General features: G+C 49.0%; 1 protein-coding gene across 3 annotated transcripts in view; it reads left to right on the top strand.

The window, feature by feature from the left end:
• The window catches only part of DNAJC5 (DnaJ heat shock protein family (Hsp40) member C5), a 29,321-nt gene extending 6,045 nt beyond the window's left edge, over positions 1–23,276 (top strand). Inside the window, exons 2-6 of one of the 3 annotated variants that reach the window (XR_011145930.1) lie at positions 17,291–17,408; positions 18,185–18,398; positions 19,029–19,200; positions 19,605–22,242; positions 22,445–23,276. Coding sequence is in view for 1 of the 3 variants with exons in the window: in XM_068987029.1 (XP_068843130.1) it covers positions 17,302–17,408; positions 18,185–18,398; positions 19,029–19,200; positions 19,605–19,708 (597 nt within the window). In the remaining 2 variants the exon portion in view is untranslated. Of the gene's footprint in view, positions 1–17,290; positions 17,409–18,184; positions 18,399–19,028; positions 19,201–19,283; positions 19,357–19,604 lie in introns of all 3 variants that reach the window. The other 2 variants (XR_011145931.1, XM_068987029.1) reach the window with 2 other exon arrangements.
• The last annotated feature ends 1,506 nt before the right edge of the window (positions 23,277–24,782 follow it).

The following is a 24,782-nucleotide window of genomic DNA, read 5'->3' as shown; positions in this document are numbered from 1 at the left end:
CTCAGTTTCATTTTAAGATGAAACTAGAATGTCTAAAGATTATATTTGGAGTATTTTTTAACTGTCTAGTTGTAGTTGTCTTCAGTTTGAAACAGTTTGTTCTCCTCTACAGTTCATGTGGAGACTTCCCCCCTCCACCCCCCCAGCTGCAAGCCCTCTGAAGCGATCCGCTTGAGAGGCAGCCAGGCTCCTTCCTGTGCATCTGCCTTAATCCCTGGGACAGCTTGCATGGGTAGCTGTTATCCAATTGTATAGATCAGGAGACACATTGACGTGCTTGGTAATGGGGGTTGAGCACAATCAGTGTTGTCACCCACCTTACCATGACAGCACGGGATTTTCTTCTTAAAATGCTGTTTCTGTTGGTGCCGTTCTCTTGCATCATCCTACCTGGTTGGGTGATTCTAGCTGACTGTTACCAGCAGCATCCTACTCCCTGGCGTGTAGTACCAGTGTGACGCCCACACTTGTTTCATCTGCCCCTGCCCTTTCTTTTATAAAAATTGATCCATGACAAGGATAACGGAGGGGGCTGTCCTGGCGGCCGAGTAGGCCAGCTGTCCAGCCATCTCATCCTCACTCAGGCTGGCTGACTGCAGTGCACATAGGTGTTAGGGGCACTCTTGGACCTACTGGCCTCTGGGGGTACTGTGCAAACCTTCGTAAGCATCTGTGATCTGCCTTTTTCCTTTTTTTTTTTCCAAGGCTCAACTGTGCAGCCTGTGGAATCTTAGTTCCTTGACCAGGGGTCAAACCCATGCCCCCTGCGTTGGGAACACAGAGTTTTAACCACTTGACTACCAGTGAAGTTCTTAAGATCTACCTTTTACTTGTAGCATTCTTTAAACTGCTCACAGAATTGCAGTGTCATGCGGTAAACCTGTTATTTCATTAGACCCCCTTGCTGCTGTCTGGAGTGGGCAGCAGTCTTTGTCCTGTCCCTACTCCAGAATGACCATCCAGCTGATGAACAGCACACCTGTTTGTGGTGGTCACAGGAGAAGAGTGTGTTTCCGTGAGCAGCAGCTTGATACAGCCTTACCTGGTCACATGCTAGCCCCCTAAAGCCTTGAAGGCAGGTGTTTTCCTATATTTTTAAAAGGCAGATGACAAGAAGGCAAATTAGTGAACTTTGGATTTTATATCAAAAATATATGTAACAACAACAAAAAAATGTATTCAACAACAGTGTTCAAGCTGAGAGTTTGAATATAACCTTCCTAACTTTAATTCACCATTATGAACTTTGTCTGTTTGTGTAGTCTTCTCATCTGTAAATTGGAGGCCAAAGTAGTAATCACTCATGTTTATCATGTACCCAGCACTGTTTTCCTCAGTTTGCAGGAGCTTGCTCACAGACATTCCATGCCAGGCCAGCTCCAGCTCTACTGGATGAAAAGGAGGTGGAGGTGTTGAGTAACTGCTCGGGTCCCGGAGCCCGTAAGTGGCAGAACCGGGCTTCAGCCCAGGCAAGTGACCTGAGAGCTGCCCTCCCGCCCCTCCTGGACTAGGTACCTGTGCCACCGACCTCTTGGTCTAGAGTATGTGTGCCCCAAACGCCTGTACATGGTGAGCACGCCTAGACTGTAACTGCTGTGTTGGTGAAATTTCCGTGATAATCACGAGGGCTGTCACCAGTATAACTGCAACAGCACATGTGTGTGTCTTGATGCTCACCTCTGACATCAGACATCTCTTTACAGATGGCTTGTCACCGGGTAGTTGGTGCAGCTCATACTTGGTTTCATGCTGGATTTGACAGAATGGTTGGTTTTGGTTCTGGCTTCAGGGAGCTGGCCCCACTGCTTCATCAGAGACAGTCGGCCGACAGTGGGAACCCTGGGCTGGCCCGCCTCGGGGTGGCCCTGGCTGGTGAGACACAGAAGGCATCGTGGCTGCATATGCCATGTTTTATGGACTTTGACCCACTGTGTGTGTCTTAAGCTTCCATTCATTCTGGAGTTGAAGCATCCAGTCCACTTGCTAGGGGTGACGCTGCCCCCAGGTGACGGGTTGTTGGGTTGTCAGTGTCATGTCCTGCACTGCTCAGCCCCCGGGCTCTCTTGAAGCCTTAAGTAGGTCTCTTAGCCTGCACACTTCTGAGTGACTGTGATTTCAGTCACAGGCATTTTCATGTGATATTCACAGTTGAGGATTTGAAAGTTGTGAGGATCCTTCCTGGTAGTCATTCACGAGAGTGGCCTTGTCCCTGAGCCTGTCTGCCTTTTCTGTCATAGAACACGTCCCTCCTGTTCTCCAGTCTGCCTGCTGACGCGCAGCCTGTCCACTGAAAGCCAGGGGCAGCGGATGGCTCCCTGGGTGGAAGGGGCCTGTGACTTCAGCCCTCTGAGATCGTCAGCGTTCTGAGTGTAAAACACCAGCACCCAGAAAGCTCTGCTGCCCATTGCTTTTATAAGAAACACTTTTGCTGTCTAGTTTCACATTCAGCTTTGGGAATACGTTAAGGTTTTCTGGAAATGTTTGGTCATAGCATGGTCAGCCCAGAATCTCTTGCTGCAGCCTTGCACATAGGTGAGCACCTGTTTGCTCCAGTGCTGAGGCACGTATGTCGCTGTGTCTGTCGGTCATGCTCGGGGTGTGGGGGTTCTAGCTCACTTTAGGCCCCTTTACATTGAGGCAGTGTCGCCCTGCTGTTTGCGCCTCAGGGACGCTGACCAGGAGGGCCAGGGTGGAAGTGAGGCACTGCCATCCACATTGGGCCGTCGGCAGCCTCCTCTCAGAGTCATAGGCTTTTGAGAATGTTCAGTTCGACTCTCCTTGTATTCAAACATGTAAGTTACTTTGATCAACTTCTGACTTTTTCCTTTTGACTGAAAGCATTAGGTTATGAAAGAAAATTCTTATTTGGTTTCTGGTTATAAGTCACAACTGATAAAATTAATTCCACAGACGTGCTGACTGCTCTGCCAGGACTGAGGCAGCACTCAGTTTATTCCTCAGAAAGGCTTCAAGTGTGACCTGCTGGGGCCTTTTCGTTTCACCCAGGGGTGTTGCTGAGCCCGTGCCGGTCAGCCTGTTGCTCCCTCTGTGGGGCAGAGTGTCCGCTCTCTTCAGTACAGGAGCACACGCTCTCAGTGAGCAAGTGTGGCTCAGCTGCTGCTCTCTGGTGGGTTGGTCCTTCCTTGGACACTGATGATGGCGGCAAGTCCTTCTTAAAGAGGAACCTGTTTTACTCACTTAATTGTCTGTCTTTATTTTGAGGCTTGGCATCAGTGTCTCTCTTTATTAAGGAAGAAAGGTGTCATTTTTAGGAGTTCCTCTGTTTTCCTAGCCAATGTAGAAATTCTGTACATTTGACATTCATTTTAAGTTAGGAGCAAAGGTAGCAGATGACCATACTCGGCAGCATCCCTTCCACATCTCCCATGTTGGCTGCTTCTGCTTATAATCAGGTGCATTTCTTCGGTTTCATCTGTGGTCATCGGCGGCCATTTCCTCCTGCTCTGCAGTGTACTGACGTTTTCCTGCTAGTATAGATGATGAGCTCAGGGTTACACGTGCAGACCATGGGTGTTTCCGTGTATATCTGTCCCTGCTCTGGGGAAAGCTGGCCCTCCCCTGCCTGAGGAGGTGCCCCAGGTCCTTTTTTCCGGGTTCATCATGGATTGTAAAGGAAGATCCCTTCAAAGAAGAGAGGTCAGCTGTCTTTGGGACACCAGTTGTGTCTCACCGTTAGTATTTTTGTTTTCAGTGAAGTTTTCTTTTTCTGAAGGTCGGGCCCCGAGTTGGGGGGCAAAGCAGCTGTCCCTGAAGTGCTGGCTAGTGGTCCCTGGCGTAACCTGACAGACCCTTGCTCCTGCTGTCCTGACTTAAGCCACAGCTTCCTTGTCGTCCTGCCCAGTGTAGTGTGCTCCTGTCCCCGTGTGACAGACTTTGTCCTGCACTGTCATCTTACAACCTGAAGGGCATTGGCCTCTATTCCCTCTTCCTCCCTGTGACTTTTCTTTGTCCTTTTACCTTTATGCTGTCAAGGCAGATGTTTACGTTGGTCTGTAAGTTTACTGTTGAAAATCCATAAGTTATTCCCCCTTGTGGAAACATTGTTTAAACAGAGCCTGGTCCCTACCCTGATGAGGTTTCCGCCCAGAGTAGTGCCTCTCTCTCTCCAGATTCCTAACAGCCATTCTTACACTATTAGCCTGTTTCTTAGCTCCTCTGTGTTCAGACTGCCCATAATATGATTTGTGATTTTTGTGGCCTGGAACTTGCCTCTGGGCACTCCGTCCTCCAGCCCCTGGCAACACAGTGGCTTTTCAGGCTGCCTGTCCAGCCACACTTCTGTGATGACCAGTGGTGTTTGGGGAGGCTGCAGTGCCCACGGCAGCCCTAGAAACGGCATCTCAGAGGAGCAGAGATAGTGAGTGGCCCGCTATGGCCTTGCACCACTGGCTCCCCCTGGAGAATCACAGAGCACACCTGTCTGCACACTAGGAGCTGTTAACTCTGGGGATTACCTGCTTAGGGCTTTTTTTTTTTGGCTGTGCTGTCTTTGTTGCTGTGCAGGCTTCTCACTGGTTATGGCTGGTGAAGACTGCTCTCGTGCATGGGCTGCTTGCTCTAGTGGCTTTTCTCGTTGTGGAGCACAGACTCCAGGGCTTCAGTAGTTGTGGCACACGGGCTTAGTTGCTCCGAAGTATGTGGGCTTTTCCCGGATCAGGAATCCAACCTGTGTCTCCAGCATTGATAGTGGATTCTTTACCACTGAGCTACCAGGGAAGCCTGGCCCTGCTCTTTTTTTAAGACAAGTTTTTTAGAGCCACCAGGAAAGACATTATCAAGGCTTTTAAATCTGCCTTGTTTTCATAGTAGGTGGTTGTGTTAAAACATGATTGTTTTAATTATTACATAATGGTATGTGTAGAAGTAACAAAGAATTTGTAGCTCTTGTAGAAATTTTTGAGACTACCTCAGGTAATTTTGAAGGTCTTTGAATACAGTATCCTTGGAATGAAACCTAATAGAGAGCCTCCCCACTCCCCCTCCCAAGACCCCTCAGAGAGAAATGCTAGTGCACCTGCTGGGCCCAGGGAGAGACGGGCCATTCTTCAGGGCTTCTGGGACTGGCTGGCACCACTTGGATGAGCGGAGTTGGTCTGTCTCTCAGGCTCGCCCAGATTAACTCCAGATGGAGAGGTTACCTGTGGGCAAGGCAACAGAGCTTTAGAGTGCAGTGTAGGAGAAGTCAGTGTAGATTAGGGGATGGAGAAGGATTTATTGAACAAAAATGGGGAAAAATAGATTGACACATTTACAAAGATTTGATATATTCAGTTACATAAAAATTAAGAGGGAATTTCCTGGTGGTCCTCTGGTTAGGGGTCCACACCTTCACTGCCTGGGGTGAGGTTTCAGTCCTTGGTCGGGGAACCAAGATCCCGCATGCCTCTGCCAAAAAATAAAAAGTGAGAGGTAGTTACAGGGTAATGGGCAAATAGTTAACATTACTGAATGGGTCGTGTAGGAATGGGTAAGATGGTCAGTCTTACAGTTTTTACCACAATTGGTAAATGTGTGAACTTGAATTCATGATAAATAAAAAGAGAGGGGTGGGAATCGGGAACCTTGGGGTGCCCACCATTGTGGGGTGTGGTCAGCCCTTCTTTCAGACCCTAAAGTCCCACTTGTAGGTACACATCCTGCAATAGTTCTTCCTTACCTGTTTTTGGTAAAGGACCAGATTATATTTTTTGTAATTTCCAATGTGTTACAGACTGATACTTTTGTGAACTACAACAAAAATGACTAGCTAGAAGAATAAGTTGCAAACCAAAGAAGAAACACAAGTCCAGATTTAAAAAAACATTTTTTTTTAATAAACATACAGTAAAATGGACCTTTCCTTGATGTATGGTTGTCTTGAGTTTCATTTTATTTTTGATAGTTTATTGATTTTTGGTTGTGCGGGCTCTTTGTTTGCTGCACAGGCTTTCTCTAGTTGTGGTGATCAGGGGCTGTTCTGTAGTTGCAGTATGCAGGCTTCTAATTGTGGTGGCTTCTCTAGTTATGGTGCACAGGCCCAGTTGCTCCATGTCATGTGGGATCTTCCCAGATCAGGGATCAAACCCATGTCTCCTGCATTGGCAGGTGGACTCTTAATCACTGAGCCACGAGGGAGTCTGATCCATAGAGATTTTTGTGACCATCACCCTACTCAGGGTGTGGACCATGCTCATCTGTAGCCTCCCCGGCATCCACTGTTCTCTCTCTAGACGTAGCTTTGTCTTTTCGAGGCCATCATGTTGGTGGCATCGCAGAGTACAGTGTCACTGAGAACGCTCCTCGTTGTATGGCAGGTGCTGCATTCCTTTCTGCTGCCCAGTTATGTCCATGGTGTTCATTTCCAGTTTGTTACCCTTTCACAAGGGTTGTATGTGTTGTTCTGGGTTTAGTTACTATAAATATTCATGTACACGTTTTCTGTGTGAACATCAGTTCCCGTTTCTCTTAAATAAATGCTTAGGAGTGGGATTGCTAGGTCATGGGAAAGCCTATTTTTACCTTTATAGGAGACTTGCGAACTCTCTTCCAGGGTGGCTGCCCCATTTCCTGTGCTGCCAGCAGTGTGCGAGTCTAGCCTCTGTCACCTTCACCAGCACTCGGTATTGTTGGGTTATTTTTAATCTCTCTTGATACATGTGTGTGTAAGTCTGTGTGTGTGTGAAGTGACTAAGTCACTTCAGTCGTGTCTGACTCTTTGCAACCCTGTGGACTGTAGCCTTCCAGATTCCTCTGTTGGGATTCTCCAGGCAAGATTACTGGAGTGGGTTGCCATGCCCTCCTTCAGGGGATCTTCCGGACCCAGAGATTCAGCCCGCGTCTCTTATGTCTCCTGCATTGACAGGTGGATTCTTTACTGCTAACTCCACCTAGGAAGCCCTGATAGGTGTGTGATGGTACCTTATTGTAGTTTTAAGTTGCATTTCCTGAATGGATAAAGAGGGTGTCTCCTCCTGTAGATACCTGCTGCTGTTCTGACAGGTGGGGAGTCTAACTGTCGTGACCTGAGCCAGCAGGGCATCACCCTGTGCCTGGTGCTGCCCTAGGGAGACCTGCCAGCAGGAATTGTTCAGCAGGTTGAGGACCCAGTAATAGCAAGACCTGGGAATGGCCAGGCATCCTCCAGTAGAGGAATGGATTGATAAGTTATGATTTGCCCCCAAATGGGATTTGTCCAGTACTAGGAATGCATGAATTCCTAGGAACACATCTAACATACATCTAACATAAAACTAGGAATGCATCTAACAAAAATAAGTCACAGAAGGCTGCATATACCATATCAAGACCATTTTAAAGCTCAAAGAATTAAAACTAAATAGTTTTTAGGGAGAAATAATATGAAGCAAATTTCTTTAAGCAAGAGATTGTAATGACATCGCTTCAGGTACATGGGGAGAATGCAGGACATTTCACAGTTACTGGTAAGTTTCTAGGTTTTAAATTGAAGGATGGGATGGTGGGTTTTTTGTTTTTGTTTTTTTTTTTTCCTCACAATGCATCATGACTTCCATGTGGCAGATCTTCCTTTCTGTGTATCATAAAACATCTAAAACAGAACCTTAAGATGTTTTCACATCTGTTCTTTCAAAGTATTGCTTCTTCTTCCAGTAGTAGGTTGAATTCAATAACGACACCTCATGAACAGTCAGCACTTGCTGAGATCACACGTGGGGATCAGGAGTGCACGCCCCTCTCCCTTGAAGATGTTTATGTCTTCCCCGAGCTTGGTTGTGGCTATGAGGATGGGGCTTTTTGTCTGTTCATTTGTTTTGTTCACTGCTACCTCCCCAACTTTGAGAGCAGGTGCTTCATAAACATTTGTTGAACAAACAACACAAACATATGCTCAAGACCCAAGACAGCTCCAGAGGACTCAGCGGGCTCCGCTGCGCATCGTGCAGGTGTCAGGACAGGCTTCCAGGACCTGGGTGTCACTTCAGGGTTGGGAATCTAAGGAGAGACTCCATGTAGGAGGGGGCAGGGCATTAGAGGACTCCAGGTGCTCAGGGTTAGCAGAGCGTGTTTTCAGGCCATGAGGCCCAGTGGGTACAGTGGCAAAAGAGGCTGGTGTCAGGCTGGGCCTGTGTCCAGAAGGGCCTTGTGGGACAGGCCGGGGTCTGGGCTCTGACACTGCAGCCACTGAGTTGGTGGGGAGGACCTGAGTGGGATATAACAGGAGCGGAGCCATGCTTTACACACTATCCTGGTGACAGCCTGGGAGGACTGGCTGTATCCTCCTTGGGGTTGACGAGCTTGGACTAACTAGAACACTAACTTTTGAAATGTGTGTGAAAATGGTAAGAAATTTACATTTAATAGTTTTTATGCTTGGACAGCATTTATTCCATTAAAACATCTGTTCAAATCATGTTCATAGCAGCTGTTTTTTTCTTAAAGGGCCAGACAGTATTTTCAGCTTTGTGGTGTCAGTCTCTGCTGAGAGTAGCCACAGAATGGAATGACAGGCACATGGATGTTTTTCTGTGTCTCCATGAAAGTTGTGAAAACAAGCACCTGCTCTGGCAGATTGGAGACTTTCATGTTTCATTTGGTTTTCTGCTGCTGTCTAATTTATGTTGAGTCACCTCAGTTACAGCAGGTGCTCTTCTTACTGCAAGTAAAAGTTGACCACCGCAAGAGGCACACAGCCGGATCTCAGTGAGTCTGGGTGTGTACACTTGTGAGATCACGATAAGTTGTTTTTCCTGTTCTTAATTTTATGGAGTCATTTTGTCTTTAGCTTGTGTAACACATTGTGTTTGAGATTTTATTGCTTGTGTCAGTATGTCCTTCTTTTTTATTGATGAGTAGTGTTCTGTATAGATTAGACCAGAAATGATCAGTTCCCCTGTTGATGGGCATGTGTATGGTTTACTTTTCTTAGAGCTGATGTTGTCCACTTCACACAAGGCATCCACTCCACCCCACCCCACTGCTCCTCTGTGCAAAGGGCCACATAAACCCCACAAGCCAAGACTGAGAATTCTGCTCCCAACAGTCCTGTGTTTTTGTTTTTGTTTTTTAACAAAAAGGAAAAAAGTCATCTATTACCTACATGCTTCCCAAAATGGGAAGCCTGTGGCCTTTGTTCCTTCTAAAGATACTGGTTTCTGCCTGGTGTTGTTTGCCCTCCATCCAGGTAGCTCTTGCTAGTGTTTCTTGTATTTTAGGTTTTGTTAATGTGTTTTGTCATGGGTTCTCTTAGTCTCTGCTGGAAAATGTTTTCATTTCAGCCTTTGTTTCTGAGTGATGTTTTTGCTGAAAACAGAATTCTGGCCTGACAGGTGTTTTATCTCTGCACCTTCACTTTGGGTGCCACTGCTTTCTGGTTCCTGTGACCTCCGGTGAGGAGAGTTGAGATCATGGCCCACTGCTCTGTAACATGTCCGTTTGCTCTTGAGCTCTGGTTTTCAGCAGTGTGGCTGGTGGGTCTTGGCGTGTTCTCTCCGTATTCATCTGTGCTCTGCAGCCAGGGGATCTTACAGAGGGCCTGTGTTGCCTGTTCCCCTCACCACTGCTCCAGGGCATCTGAGCTCATCTGCCTCAGCCACCGCTCCCTGGCCTTGGGGTGGAGTCTCCTGCCCAGCCCCCAGTGTGCATGTGAATACTTTTGAACCCCGTGATCCTGAAGAAGGGTAAATACTCTTTGCCCTTCGAGATAGATGTGTGTCCTGTGAGCAGAGTCCCCATCATTGGCACCCAAGGAGAGCGCATTGGAATTGATCTTTGTCCGGTGGGCATAGGGCTGCACTGTTGCTGTGCCAGAGTCCATACCCACCAAGGTGATGGAAGAGACTTCTTTCTCGGGGCCAGTTTGTACTTCATCACGGGAGAAGCTTGCAAAGGAGGGGTCTCACTTCCCTGTCCTTTGGTAGACGCTGCAGCTGGTGATTGGGAGCAGGTGTGTGGTGCTGAACTGTGGCTGGTTGTTTTGACATGTTCGTCCTCTGCCCGCCCAAATGCCTGGTGCCCTGAGCATGCTGAGCGAGTGGTGTCTGGAGCTTGGGAGTCCCAGCTGGGGTGCTGTGCCCCCTGGAAGTCCTGGGACTGCACGGTGACAGTGGCATTGGATTTGTCTTGTTGGTTTAAATTTTCCCGCTTGCCAGCTGGCGGCTTTCCAGGCAAGTTGCCAGAGCTGATAGTGCGTAAACCATGATGGGAAGTAAGCAGACAGGATGATAGTGAGCACTCTGGATGGTTTCTGTAAAAAATGCCGTCACCTAGTCCACAGCTTTTCCGGCAATTTTTTTGTGGGAGTAGGGGTGGGGATGCAGTGCTCTTGCTGCTGTCTGGCCTAATTGCTTCGTGTTGTGACGAATTTCTTTGAGTTTTACTGTCTCGATAGGAAATGCATATTCATAATGTTTCTTGCCCACGTCTTCGTTTTGCATTTATGCCAAGTTAACTTTGAGGACTAAAAAAGAGTCACAGTGACTACGCCTACACTTGCTCACAGCACACAAATGTAAGCCCATTCACAAAACTCAACTTCCCTAAAAGACTCACAAGAGAGCCATGACTTGACCCCTGGGGCAAGGGGTATGCTGGTTGCTGTCTTTAGATCTGGTATCTGGGTGTACACTTGTGCCCGTTCTCTTAGACACAGTGCGTTTTCATGCCTCAGAGGCAGAAACTTGCAACATGGTGGTGGAGACTGTAGATTTCAGGCCCATAAGACAAGTATTTACTGTCTTGCCCTTTACAAAAAAGCTCTCATGCCAACTCTAGAGTGATGATAATCCTTTGACAAAGAGCACTGAGCAAGCCTTGACGTTCAAGTCTGTTCTGACTTTTACTGTACCCAGCTTGGTGAGACAATTAAATTAGGCGTGAGCTGTCCAGACTGATTGCTGTGCTGTCAGTGATTTTATTCAAATATAAGGTTATTTAGTCCCTTACTCTTACTGTTTGTGATGCCAACTCTAATGATACAAAATTGGGTTGGAGGGAGTCCATGCAAGGATGTTCTTGGGTTCTTAGGATTTGCAGTTGACTGGGCCCTCGTCAGGATCCTTCATTTACGGCCCTTTGATTGGCTCACAGCCAAAAACACATCCCCAAATGGACAGCTTGCTCTTGAGCACTAATGAGAAAGGGCACTGTAGGGACTGTTGGAGCCTTGCTTATTGTTAGCACATGGAGACAGGTCCACAGCCCTAGAGCTGAAGGCCCTGAGCACCGAGAAGGCTGAGTGCTCAGTGAGCGCGACAGCCTGGCCTGTGGAAGTTGTGTGTCCTGGACGTGAGTCATGACAGGTGCTTCAAGTTCATGCAGTGCAGAAAATCCTACAGAAGACCATGATTTCAAAAAACAATAGCATTGGAATAGTGGTAGACAGCGAAGTCTTTTGTTTTTTGAATTGTTTATTTACTTTTTATTTTTGGCTCTGCTGGGTCTTCATGGTTGTGCATGGGCTTTCTCTAGTTGCGGTGCACAAGGGCTACTCTTCTTATCAGAGCATAGGCTCTAGACACACGGGCTTTAGTAGTTGTGGCTCTTGGTCTCTAGAGTGAGGGCTCAGTAGTTGCGGCTCACCGGTTTAGTTGCTCCGCAGTATGTGGAATCTTCCCGGATCAGGGATTGAACCTGTGTCCCCTGCATTGGCAGGTGGATTCCCATACACTGTACCCCCTGGGAAAGTCCGACAAGAAATATTTTAACCTCTACTCCCTGGTACTTCTCAGAAACAACCAAATCACCAGGCATATTCTGAAGATACTCACATCGTCGTTTAAGTAGAAGTGTTTGTTCCAGTTTTCCTTGAATTTGGCAAACGAGATAGATGGAGGTGATACCAGTGAAATTGCTGCTCCCTTACCTTTACCCAGAGGCAGCCATGGGGCTGCCAGACTGTATCCTCACCCACCGTGCGGTCCAGGAGGTTCACAGTAGGCCTGTTGCTGCTCCTCAGTTGGCTTCTTGCATTTCTGTGCATTTGTCACTTGCCTGCAGACCTGTCACCCTGGCTTCCCGTCTTGACTGGCTGGATTTTATCACCAACTCGGCTTTTTGGAAGCTCTTGGTTCCCAACAGTCTTGATCTGTGTGAGCATGAGCCTGCTCTTCTGTGGGGAGAACCTGCCTGGTGGTGCCAGTGTCTACTCCGAAGGTCCTGTCCTGCCCCACCACACTCTGGTGCCGAGCGTCACAGAGGCTCCAGCTCCCGGTTGGGGAGGGGAAGCTGTGGGTACCAGGGACTCAAAATGTGGAACCTGGTTTTTAATCCCTGGGTTTGAAGAGATGTGTTTATTTTTTTAATAATATTTTTATTTATTTGGCTGGGTTTCAAGAGGTGTATTTACTATTAAACAAATATTGGCCTTTAAAATTTGGATATAGTTGCTGGCAGTTCATTGAAGTTAAGAAATCTAATTCTAAGGTTTTAATAGTCAGCGGTCTCTCTGTATGTGTGAAGAGGCAGGTGATGAACCACAGAGTCTGGCTTACCCTAACTAATCCGCTTGTGTATTGTGTTTCCTCGGGCTGGTTTTGTCGTAGACCAGGAAATTCTGCCACTTGGTGCGGGAGCATGGAGGTCTCAGGCATAAGTGGTGCTGGGGAGTCTTGACTTAGATTCTAAAGTTTCACAGAGAGTTCTCGTCAGTCACAGTAAGTAGCTGGCACTTCTTAAAACTCAACACTCAAAAAACTATCATGGCATCCAGTCCCACCACTTCATGGCAGATAAATGGGAGAAAAATGAAAACAGTGACAGACTTTATTTTCTTGGGCTCCAAAATCACCGTGAATGGTGACTGCAACCATGAAATTAAAAGATGCTTGCTTGGAAGAAAAGCTGTGACAAACCTAGATGGCATATTCAAAAGCAGAGACATCACTTTGCCAACAAAGGCCTGTCTAGTCAAAGCTATGGTTTTTCTAGTAGTCATGTATGGATATGAGAATTGGACCATAAAGAAGGCTGAGCACTGAAAAATTGATGCTTTCTAATTGTGGTGCTGAAGAAGACTTTTGAGAGTCCCTTGGACAGCCGGGATATTAAACCAGTCAATCCTAAAGGAAATCAACCCTGAATATTCATTGGGAAGACTGATGCTGAAACTGAAGCTCCAATACTTTGGCCATCTGATGTGAACAGCCAAATCATTGGAAAAGACCCTGATGCTGGGAAAGATCAAGGGCAGGAGGAGAAGGGGGCAACTGAAGATGAGATGGTCGGATGGCATCACCAATACAATGAATATGAGTTTTAGCAAACTCCAGGAGATGGTGAAGGACAGGGAAGCCTGGTGTGCTGCAGTCCATGGGGTCACAGAGTTGGACATGATTTAATGACTGAACAACAACACAGTTGATGATGTAGTTAACTTCTGTGGAGCAGATACGAAAGTATTAGTTATTGATATTTTTCTGTGGGTGGGTTATTCAGTAGGAACTGAGTAGCTGATCCTTTTTTAATTTGTAAAGGTAATTTGTCAAAGTTGTATTTTCTAGAACAGTTCTCAGAACCAAAAAAATTACTTAGCAAGTAGTAAGTAAACTTGACACAGTCATGTTACTTCTGCTGTAAATTCTTAGTAATGGAGACTTGACGAGAATATGCTGTCATTAACATAATTGAGGGTCCTGAGCTCCCTGCAGGCCCTGCCCTGGTAGTGGGGAGGTATGTCCTTGTTTCTAATCCAGATGAGGAGGTAAATGCCGACTGCTGCAGTGACCTGGCCACGCCCACAGCTGGAAGCTATTAGAACTGGGCTTACCTTGGTTCCAGAGCCCATCAGCTCTGTGATGGCAGTGAGGCTCGACAGTGACACACCAACGTCACAGCGTTCTTTGTGCCCTTTGGTTTCGCTTGGGTCCTGACTGCACCTCTCTGTGCTTCTGTCTGTGCCTGTGACAGTTGTCATCGTGCCTGGGGGAGCCCGGCCCCTGAGGAACCCAGTCTGGAGGGAGTTTACATGCTTGTGTCCTGGTTGTGATCAGAAGTGACCCTCCTCTGAAGCGGCTGCCGCCACTCTTCTTACCACGTGTTTTCCTTTTCCTGTTTCTTGATTTCCTTCCTCATTTTGCTGAAATGCTGTCCAGATCATTGGTTCGTTCAGGGTATGCATGCTGTGCTTTTCCCGAACTCCTGCATTTAAACATTCTTCTGACTTACACCTTGTTGATGATGGACTCCTAGGACGAAACTCCTTTCTCCTTAGAGCTGGAAGCATGTTTTGTTTGGGGAAGTTCTCAGTGCCCAGGACATGGATGTTTGACCTTGCTGCTCTGCTCGGCAGGGTGCAGTTTGCACACTTGTGTTTTCTGTCAGCACTAATTTTGTTTTTGGTTGACTATTTCTTTCTCAGTTGGCTGTATTCTTTGCCTTTAGATTCTTTGCCACTAGATGGAGCTTCTCATTTTCTGTTTTCCATATGCTGGTTCTCTTCCGATGCTCCTTGAATCATGCCTCCTCTGTTCTCTGGCTGTTACAGGCAGTTGTGCCGTCTGCTTTGTTGACAGCTTCCCTGCTTGGATGGTGATTTCTGGAGCCTGCGTTTTCTTTCTGATGACCTTGTGATCATCAGTTCAGTCGCTCAGTCATGTCCGACTTTTTGCGACTCCATGAATCGCAGCACGCCAGGCCTCCCTGTCCATCACCAACTCCCGGAGTTCACTCAGACTCACCTCCATTGAGTCAGTGATGCCATCCAGCCATCTCATCCTCTGTCGTCCCCTTCTCCTCCTGCCCCCAATCCCTCCCAGCATCAGAGTCTTTTCCAATGAGTCAACCCTTCGCATGAGGTGGCCAAAGTACTGAAGTTTCAGCTTTAGCATCATTCCCTCCAAAGAAATCCCAGAGCTGATCTCCTTCAGAATGGACTGGTTGGATCTCTTTGCAGGCCAAGGGACTCTCAAGAGTCTTCTCCAACACCACACTTCAAAAGCATCAATTCTTCGGCACTCAGCTTTCTTCACAGTCCAACTCTCACATCCATACATGACCACTGGAAAAATCATAACCTTGACTAGACGGACCTTTGTTGGCAAAGTAATGTCTCTGCTTTTAAATAGGCTATCTAGGTTGGTCATAACTTTTCTTCCAAGGAGTAAGCATCTTTTAATTTCATGGCTGCAATCACCATCTGCAGTGACCCTGGAGCCCAAAAAAGTGAAGTCTTGACTCTGTTTCCACTGTTTCTCCATCTATTTCCCATGAAGTGATGGGACCAGATGCCGTGATCTTCGTTTTCTGAATGTTGAGCTTTAAGCCAACTTTTTCACTCTGCTCTTTCACTTTCATCAAGAGGCTTTTTAGTTCCTCTTCACTTTCTGCCATAAGGGTGGTGTCATCTGCATATCTGAGGTTATTGATATTTCTCCCGGCAACCTTGATTCTAGCTTGTGCTTCTTCCAGCCCAGCATTTCTCATGATGTACTCTGCGTAGAAGTTAAATAAGCAGAGTGACAATATACAGCCTTGACATACTCCTTTTCCTATTTGGAACCAGTCTGTTGTTCCATGTCCAGTTCTAACTGTTGCTTCCTGACCTGCATATAGGTTTCTCAAGAGGCAGGTCAGGTGGTCATAGCTTGCTGTAATTTCAGTCTCTGAGGATAGTGGAACTGTTTGGGGCAGTTTTAGGTTTACACAAAAATTGAGTACACTGTTCAGAGAGTTGCCTTGTACTTCCTGCCCCTGCCCCCAGTCCCAATTTTTTGGCATTGAGTGGTACATTGTTTAGAGTGATGATCTAACATTGATACAAATTAACTCAAGTCCACAGTTTACATCAGGGCTCACTCTTGGTGTTGCACATTCTTCCGATTCTGACAAATGTATGATGATGTGTATGTAGCATTGTGGTATCAGAATAGTTTCAGTGTGGTAAAAACCCTCTGTGCTCTGCCGGTTCATCCTCCCTGCCCCCAGCCCCTGGCAAACACCGGTCTTTCTACTGTCTTCATAGGTTTGTCTTCTCCAGAGTGTTAGAGTGGTAGAATCCTACAGTGTGTGTATAGCTCTTTCTGATCGGCTTCTTTCACTGAGTTAAATGCATTTAGGCTCCTCCATGTCTTTTCATGGTTTGGTAGCTCATTTCAGTCAGTGCTAAGTAATACTCCACTGTCTGGATGTACCACAGTTTATTATCCATCATCTGCTGAAGGACATCCTGGTTGCTTCTGAGTTTTGGCAACTGTGATATGTCAACTTTAAGTAGTAGCTTATAATCACACAGATTATTACATTAGTAATGAATTTAGAAATAATGTCTGTCCTGTTTTCTTTGAACTGCATGTTATTTCGTAGTATATTGTTTTAATAGTAAACACTGAGTTTTTCCTAGATAACTTTGATTTTAGGTCTCTAATCTGTTCGTGTTGGGGACATACTGTATACGATTTTAGTCCATTTAATTTTTTTTTTTTTTAATTTTGGCTGTGTGGGTCTTCATTGCTGCACACAGGCTACTCTCTAGTTGCGGTGCACAGGCTTCTTATTGCAGTGGCTTCTCTTGTAGCAGAGCACAAGCTCTAAGCTGCAGCTCAGCCATTGTGGTGCATAGGCTTAGTTGCTCCACAGCATGTGAAATCCTCCTGGACCAGAGATTGAACCATGTCCCCTACATGAGCAGGCCGATTCTTTACTGCTGAGCCACCAGGGAAACCCTCTGTCTGTTTAGATTTTTGGAAGCTTGTTTTAAGGCCCATCATGTGAACGTTTAAGTTCTGTGGATGTGGGTGTCATACAGGTAATTGGATAATGTTGTTTGAGAGTATTCTTCAGATTGTTGGCATTTTTCATAACTTTGTGTGTGTTTCTGTTGTGTCAGTTTCTGAGGGAGGGGTGTTAAGATTTTTGTGACTGAAATTGTCTGCTTCTCCCCTTATTTGTCAAAATTTGTTTTATATATTTTGAGACCCTGTTTTTAAAGTGTGTCTCTTGCACTTTTGTCCATTTGACAGTGTCTTCGTTTCACTGGAGCTTTTCATCTGTAGAGTTTCCTTCTCATTTTTCTTTCAGCTTTCTAGCTAGGCCCCCTTATGTTTTTACTTAGAGGTTGCTCAAGGGATTGTGGTAAACACACTTAAATTTTTATAGCCTACTTAGGGTGACAGTATTGTAGCAGTCAGAAACTGCCCCTTTCCTTAACGTGGGACCACTCCTCACTCCTATCTGCTGTAGATGAATGTGTCATATTTGTATATGTTGTGACCCCCACAAAGTGCTGTGATTTTTGCCTCAAATAGAATCAAGTCTGTCTGCTCTGCGCTGGGAATTTTAATCTGTACTTTCTGATATTTTCTCTGTGTTCTCCTTGTAGACTAGCGTGCCATGGCAGACCAGAGACAGCGTTCACTCTCTACCTCTGGGGAGTCCCTGTACCATGTACTGGGGCTGGACAAGAACGCAACCTCAGATGACATTAAGAAGTCCTACCGGTAAGAAGCCTCTACCCCAGCAGCTCCTGCATGGCTGTCGTATATCTCCCTGTTTCCCTGGCTTACTTGCAGGGTCACAGTAGCAGTTCTATTGCATCTCATGATTGTTATGTTAATGCTTTATGGGCAACAGAAAACAGCCCCTTGTATAAATAAATTAAAAAACAACAACAAAAAAAAACACAACCTCTTACATAAATAAATTAAAAAACAAACAAAAAAACTAAACAGCTCCTTGAACTCCCTGCCCTGGAGCAGAGGCCTTGGGGACAGGTCTGAGTGTGCTGAGCTGTGACTGTGGATTAGTCTCCACACCATGGGGTGGCCTTCTCTCTGAGCTTGCCCCACCCCCACCCCATGCAGTGTCTCTAAGGCACTGTCATTGTTGCAACCACCTGACACAGTGCTTTATGGTCTCCCTTATCTCCTTATCAGACACGTTTAAAAAGCCTTTGCTGCCCAGTCCCTGCCCTTGCCTGTTTGACAAATGTTCAATGAACATCCGGGACACTAGAGGGCAGCAGCGGGGTTGGCAGTTCCTGGGGGACATCAGAGCAGGCCCGCCCAGGCTAGCTGCTTGCAGGTCAGCTCCCACAGGGCACCTGCTCCTCTGTGGATGGCTCTGGATGATTGCAGAAATTTCTGTTGACCCTGGCATTCTTGAGTTCTGTGGAAAGTTAGAAAGGGAGCTGGTGAAGGGTAAATGTGTCTCTGTTAGCCCTCCGTCCAGTGGGTGAATACAAAATGCACGACCAGCAGATCGTTTTGGTTTGCAGGAAGCTGGCCTTGAAATACCACCCTGACAAGAACCCTGATAACCCGGAGGCTGCGGACAAGTTTAAGGAGATCAACAACGCCCACGCCATCTTGACGGACGCCACGAAAAGAAACATCTACGACAAGTACGGCTCACTGGGGCTCTACGTGGCCGAGCAGTTCGGGGAGGAGAACGTGAACACCTACTTTGTGCTCTCCAGCTGGTGGGCCAAGGTGAGGCTGCAGCTCCCACACTCGCATCCTAGCGGGTGGGTCTGGGCATGTGGCAGGCTCCTCATCCCTGTGGATACAGGCAAAGGTCCAGTCCCAGCAGCTTTCGCTGGCCTGGTGGTCTGCCTGCAGCTGACCTGGATGCATAGAGCGAGGCCTATGCTGAGGGGTGGCATCCACAGCATTTTTTTTTATGAGTCGCTGTGATAGAAACAGGAAACACACTTGTCATCACAGTGTGGAGAGATTTGTTTTTGTGATTGAGAAGATGTGTTTGAAATGTCTGGCTTGAGAAACTTGAAAAGATAGTATTGTTTTTATATGTTAACATTACTTGGTTTCCTGAATTTATTCAAAGCATCTGCCGTGTAAGGCCCGAGAGCGTGGCTCACTGCCGGGCACTATGCTGTTGGAAGCCAGTCCCCCTTCCTTCCTCCCCCCGTTGAGAATTCACTCTTCCTTATGCAGCTGGTCTTTCTTTCTGCCTTTCCTGTCTTCCTGTCTTAATGTTCTTTATTCATCTTGATCTGGGAAAGAATCCACTGTTGGTTGAGGACCCCTCTATAGCTGCGGTGGGTGGGGGTGAGGGCCAGGCCCCGGCTTCCTCACACAGCCCTGTCCCCCTGCCCCCAGGCCCTGTTCATCTTCTGCGGGCTCCTCACCTGCTGCTACTGCTGCTGCTGCCTCTGCTGCTGCTTCAACTGCTGCTGTGGCAAGTGCAAGCCCAAGGCGCCAGAGGGGGAAGAGACCGAGTTCTATGTGTCCCCCGAGGACCTGGAAGCACAGCTGCAGTCCGACGAGAGGGGTGAGTGCGCCCACCGCCTGGGCGGTGCGCGAGGGGCGGGGCCAGAGTGGGCCCTGAACGTGTCGCCCTGTCTCGTCAAACAGGAGGGCACTGACACTGTGCGGGAGTGTTTGTGGTGGCAGCGGGACGGTTGAGGTGTGAACGTGGACGCTGGAGGTAACGCAGGCTCGGAGGGCTGTCCCCGCTGCGGAGTGTGGCGGCCGAGTAGGTGGGGAGGGCCGAGGGCCGAGGCCATGGACGAAGGCCGTGTCGGGCAGAGGTCCAGGCAGCCTCACCCTTCCGAGTGCTTGTTCTACGACCTCTGACCCCAGTCGAGCCACCAGGCGGCCGAGTGTGTCACACAGTGTCGGGGGCCGTGAATCTCACTGGCCTGACCTCACTCCATGCGTGTCACTTGCTTGCAGAGGCCGCAGACACACCAATCGTCATCCAGCCGGCGTCTGCCACGGAGACCACCCAGCTCACGGCTGACTCCCACCCCAGCTACCACACCGACGGGTTCAACTAAGTCCAGGATCAGTCAGCACCCAGCCACTCAACCTTAGAATCATGAACTGTAGTCACAGAGATGGCGTGGGAGCCGCCCTGGCCCCAGGAGGGCCCCGCCGACCCGCCTCTGTGCCCGCCCATCCACCCCCGACACATGAAGTGCGTAGCATGCAGTATTTAAAGCAGTTTAGCTACGGTCTTCTTCATCTTCTGTTGTTTCCTTTTTTTAATAGCATGTATGGGTTATGTCCATGTCTGTCTGTGTTGTGGGCGTGTTGCAGCCAGACTGTATTCACCGGACTTGGGGCTGCTTCAGGACTCTCAGGCAGGTTGGCGTGGCGGGTGGGTGGCCCTTGCGGTCCCTCACCGCCAGGTGGGCTCAGGCGGGATGGGCACTCTGTTTCCTGTTTCATGGGGGCCTGAGGCAGTTGCTGCCTGATGGAAGCTGTGGGGTCTGCTCCCTGCCCTGTCTGCCTATCTTGCGGCCACAGGCAGGGCCTCTGGACTCACTTGACAGGAAGGAGCTGGGCCTGGCTCCCGGTCCCAGGGTGTTGCCCTGGGGTACTCATGCTCACCTCATCTGCTTCGCCTCATGGCAGGTATTCCCGTATCTGACCTGAGGCCCCTGTGCTCGAGTGTGCTCCCTCCCCGGCTGGGTCGTCCCTGCAGCCTCCATGCTCCCCTTCCCTGCACTGCCCTCCACATTCCTTCAGGCCCACCTGGCCTCTTTGTAATCCTTTCTTGGACCTCCAAGAACCACAGATGGTATCAGCGGCCCAATTAGTGGTGGTCAGAGGGGCTGAATCCAGGCTGCCGGTGGCGAGTGGGCTGCATACCCCTCCTGCTTCCCGCCCCCACCCCACCTCCAACCCACTTTCCTCCACCTGCTCCCTTTGGCCATTGTGAATGGTTTGGGCAGTTAGAGACGTCGAGCTCATGGAGGAAGGACCAGCTGGACCAAAGGCACACTCCGGGCAGAGGGTCAGTCCCCAGGAGACCTTGGTGCCCTTGGCTCATTCACCTGCAGCCAGACCACAGAAGCTCTCTCACCTCTGTCTCAGTACCACCACCTGTGGACTGTCGGAAGCCAGTCTGTCTTGTCTGCGTCTAGCCCTGGGGGTAGTCCACCACTGTGAGGACTTGGAGACATTTTGTGCTGCGCCTGTGCCAGACTTGCACCTCAATACCTGTGTGGCCCAAGCAGGCCTGCCTGATTTCTGTAGAATGAACCTAGTGACCACTGGACTCCTCCTCAGTGTCCAGTGGGGGAGGTTGTGGGCAGGGGCTGCACGTGAGGAGGTCAGACGCACCAGGACACCCTCCCACAGCCACTGTCCCCCGCCCCACCTGCCCACCCATGGCCCCAGCTCACTCGCTGTTCTGTGCTCTGCAGTCACCAGGTCTAGAGGCACTTAATGGTATTGTTTTATTTGGGGTTTTTGCCTGTGAAAATGATCATGAAGACATCCAGTGAGAGGTGAGATAAATGCACTGGTATTAAATTAGAAATAACCTGCAAAAATCAGACCTCTTAAAAGAACAAGGAATTGGTTATTTGATCTGTCCTGGACCAGGGAGGAGGCTGGTCTTTGGTGCCAGCCCCAGGCAGACATCAAGAATTCAGCCTGAGAGGAGGCCCTAGTCAGCCATCCTGTTTGTGGAAATAGCTTAGGAAATGAGTTGTTTCACCCCAGAATGGCCAAAAAACAAGTTCAAAGCTTGGACTCCAGAAGGCAGGCAGCCACCCTTCTGCAGTGGGTGTGTTGTTGCTTTGTGGGTGGAAAACTCCAGGACCCACCCCCCGACACGTCATGGTGAGTCCCTTGCCAGGTGTGTCTTAGTTCCGGAATCTTGCTGCTCATCTGCTAGAAACATGACGATCCCCTGGAGACCAGGGTGCTGTGGAAAAGGGGCAGGTCTGCAAGTTTGTTGAACCCAGTCTCCCACAGAATTGCGAAAATCTAGTAAATCATGACGAAAGTGACAATTCTGGTGATAGTAACGATTGCATGAGGCCCAGGTCCCCAAGGAGCCAGCATCTGCTGGGTCTAGACCACACCCTTTCACCTGACCCTGACTCAGACCTTCCTGCGTGTTCACTTTGTTGATCTGGAAGTAGAAAAAGTCTTCTTGGCACCTTCAGGCACTCCCCCTGACTGGAGACCTAGGCCCCTGGCTGTGTTTCCCTGTTTCCTGTGGCCCGTGTTTTCCTGGTAAGCAGGGTGTTGTGTCTGGAGCATCCCCTGTTCGTGTGTTCAGAGGGGATGACCCTCTGCCTGCTGTGGCGGGAAACAAGTGCTGTGGCTGGTGCTGGGGTGCCCTGCGGTGCTGCAGGGGCATGGGAGTGGCTGAGGGGTGGTCAGAGGCTGGTGGCCTGTAGATTTCTGTTTCTGCTTGGTGACGTGGTCTCTTGTCTTCCTTGGGCATTATTCTGTTTTCAAACTGCTTCAGACGTTACCGCTCGTGCGTGAGCCTTCTGCTTCTCTGATCAGTCGAGCAGCCAGCACCACGAGGAACCCATTAGGGAACATGGACATGGCGCTCCTGCTCCAGGTGGGGCGGAGGACCTGTTCCAGGGGAGATGGGCAGCCTCCCTGGCACCTGGTGTGAGACCTCCAGTGGGTGGGTGGGTGCCCAGGGCCTGGGGGCCCTGTCCGCCCTTCCCTGGCTCTCAGCAAGCCCCGCCAGGGACATAGCTTGCTTGTGGGGTGTGGTGAGGGGGCGTGAAAAGTGACTGATCTCATTCCTTTCCCAGTGTTCTGAGCTGTGAACCCATGTGACACAGGACTCCTGTTCTGCTCTTTTGGTTGTGACTCCTTCTCCTGTGGAATTGGCAAAAGCTATATTTTTACTGTCCTTTCAAGCACGGTTGGCGTCGTCTCTGCTGTAGGTGTGGGCAGTGTGTGTACATATGTGTATATGTATATATCACCCAGCAGCGTGACTGCTGCCGTCCAGAGCGAAGCAACAGTACAATAAACGTTGGCTCCAAAACTGCCTCTAGTTTCTTGATCAGTGGGCAGGAGCAGGGGTCTGGGCAAGCTGGCCTGCTGTGCACAGAAGGAAACCCCGACCCTGCTGTGTCCTGGGATAGGTGTGGGTGGCAGGCCAGGTGTCAGCCTCTGGGGGTGGGGGGGCAGGGCTGCCTCCCCATCCGTGGGGACTCACCTGACCCCCTGAGGTGAGTGTCTCATGACACTCAGACGTGGCTAGAAACCCCTCCATCCTTTGAAACATTAAAACCCATTTTCTAGGCATCAGATACAACCAGTGACAAAGCTGCGTTCGAAGGGGTGTCTGTCCTGACCCCAGATCCACCCAGAGGGTCCCTGTGAGGTAGGAGATAGATAGGCTCCAGCTTGGACATTTATTCTCCTACCTCACCTGGGGGAAGGGGCTGGGCCTGGGTCCTGTGTGCAGCAACTTCTGGTCGGTTTTATCTCCTTGGAGATGGGATGGTGTTTCAGGTGGGCAAGGGAAGCAGTTTACACTGAAACCTGTATACATTGTGGTTAGAAGCTAAACGCAGGTGCATGGACCATGGTCGTCCGTGTGCTGGTTTGTCCTGCTGCTGGGGTCCGACCTCTGTCCTGAGCCCGTGCACACAGCTGGGGCTGGGCTGGTGGGTCATGGAAGTTTCCCATGGTGATGGTCTCTATGTCTGAATGTTGAGCTATAATAAAGATTACTTGTAAAAAATAAATGTTTTCACTGCAGACCAGGTTTATGTCTTATTTAATGATCCCTGCATAATCCTATTTTGGGGGGAGTCTTACACTCTGGGGGCAGCTGACCTCCTTGGCCCTCCTGACGTTGATGGCAGGGAGAGGGGCAGGTGACATCCTGTGCCCCACCGGGCACCCCTGGACACAGTACAGGCAGCTGCCTTTGTACCTGTCTCCTCACCCTCAAGACAAGCATCCAGTCTTGGGCTCTTGCAGGAGGCTCCATCTCTGCCCCGTGGTGTGCATGTCTCGGCGTTCACGTCCACCATGTGTGCCTTCTTATATCAGGATGGCTCAGACCCTGGGGACCCTGGCATTAGGTGGCAGAGGCCACTCTAACCCACATGGCCCGTGGGTCTGGCTCCCTGGCCCCACAGCACGGTAGGGAGCAGCTGCCTCCAGAAACACCAGTCTTCGGCTGCAGGTGTCACTTTCCACGTCCCAGGGGGTACTGGCCCCTCTTGGCTTTGCTTCTCAGGTGGCGGTGCTGATCTTCCTTCTGTGTCTTTGGTCTTAGTGAAGAGCAAGGCAGAAATGATTTGAAAAAAATTAAAGCATAAAAAAAATAAACACCTTGAAGCACTGTTTGGACATAACAAACATGAAGTAATTTAGATTAGATTTTCCACAAAAAGATATGACAGGGACTTCCCTGGTAGGCCAGTGTACTTTTTATTTTGTCAAAAAGAGGCTTTCCTTGGTGGCACAGTGGATAAGAATCCACCTGCCAATGTAGAGGACATGGGTTTAATCCCTGGTCCAGGGAGATTTTAACATGCCATGGAGCTGCTGAGCCTGTGTGCCAGCACTCCTGAAGCCCTCACACCCTGGAGCCTGCACACCAAAACCACTGAGCCTGAGTGCTGCAACTACTGAAATCTGTGTGCCTGGAGCCTGTGCTCCACACGAGAAGCCCATGTACCTCAATAAAGAGCAGCCCCCACCCACCACAACTAGAGAGAGCCTGTGCAAAGCAAGGGAGATCCAGAACAGACAAAAGGGAAAACATAATAAAGACCCCTTTGTACTTCTCTCCCGGGGGTCCAGAGGGCCTCTAGGCACTTAAGTCCACTTCTGTTTATGGTTTTAAACCCTGCCTACCAGTGTCAGGGTAGCTGAAGTTCCAACACTTTGGCCACCTGATATAAAGAGCTGACTCACTGGAAAAGACCCTGATGCTGGGGAAAACAGGGCAAGAGGAGAAGGGAGTGACAGGATGAGATGGTTGGATGGCATCACTGACTCAATAGACATGAGTTTGAGCAAACTCAGGGAGACTGATGGACAGAGAAGCCTGGTGTGCTGCAGTTCATGTGGTTGCAGAGTCAGACACGACTTAGCTATGTACTGAACAACCAGTATCAGCAT

The sequence above is a fragment of the Capricornis sumatraensis genome, chromosome 15, assembly GCF_032405125.1.
Source record: "Capricornis sumatraensis isolate serow.1 chromosome 15, serow.2, whole genome shotgun sequence".
In the NCBI taxonomy this organism is placed as follows: Eukaryota; Metazoa; Chordata; class Mammalia; order Artiodactyla; family Bovidae; genus Capricornis; species Capricornis sumatraensis.
This window is presented reverse-complemented; position numbering and strand designations above follow the sequence as displayed.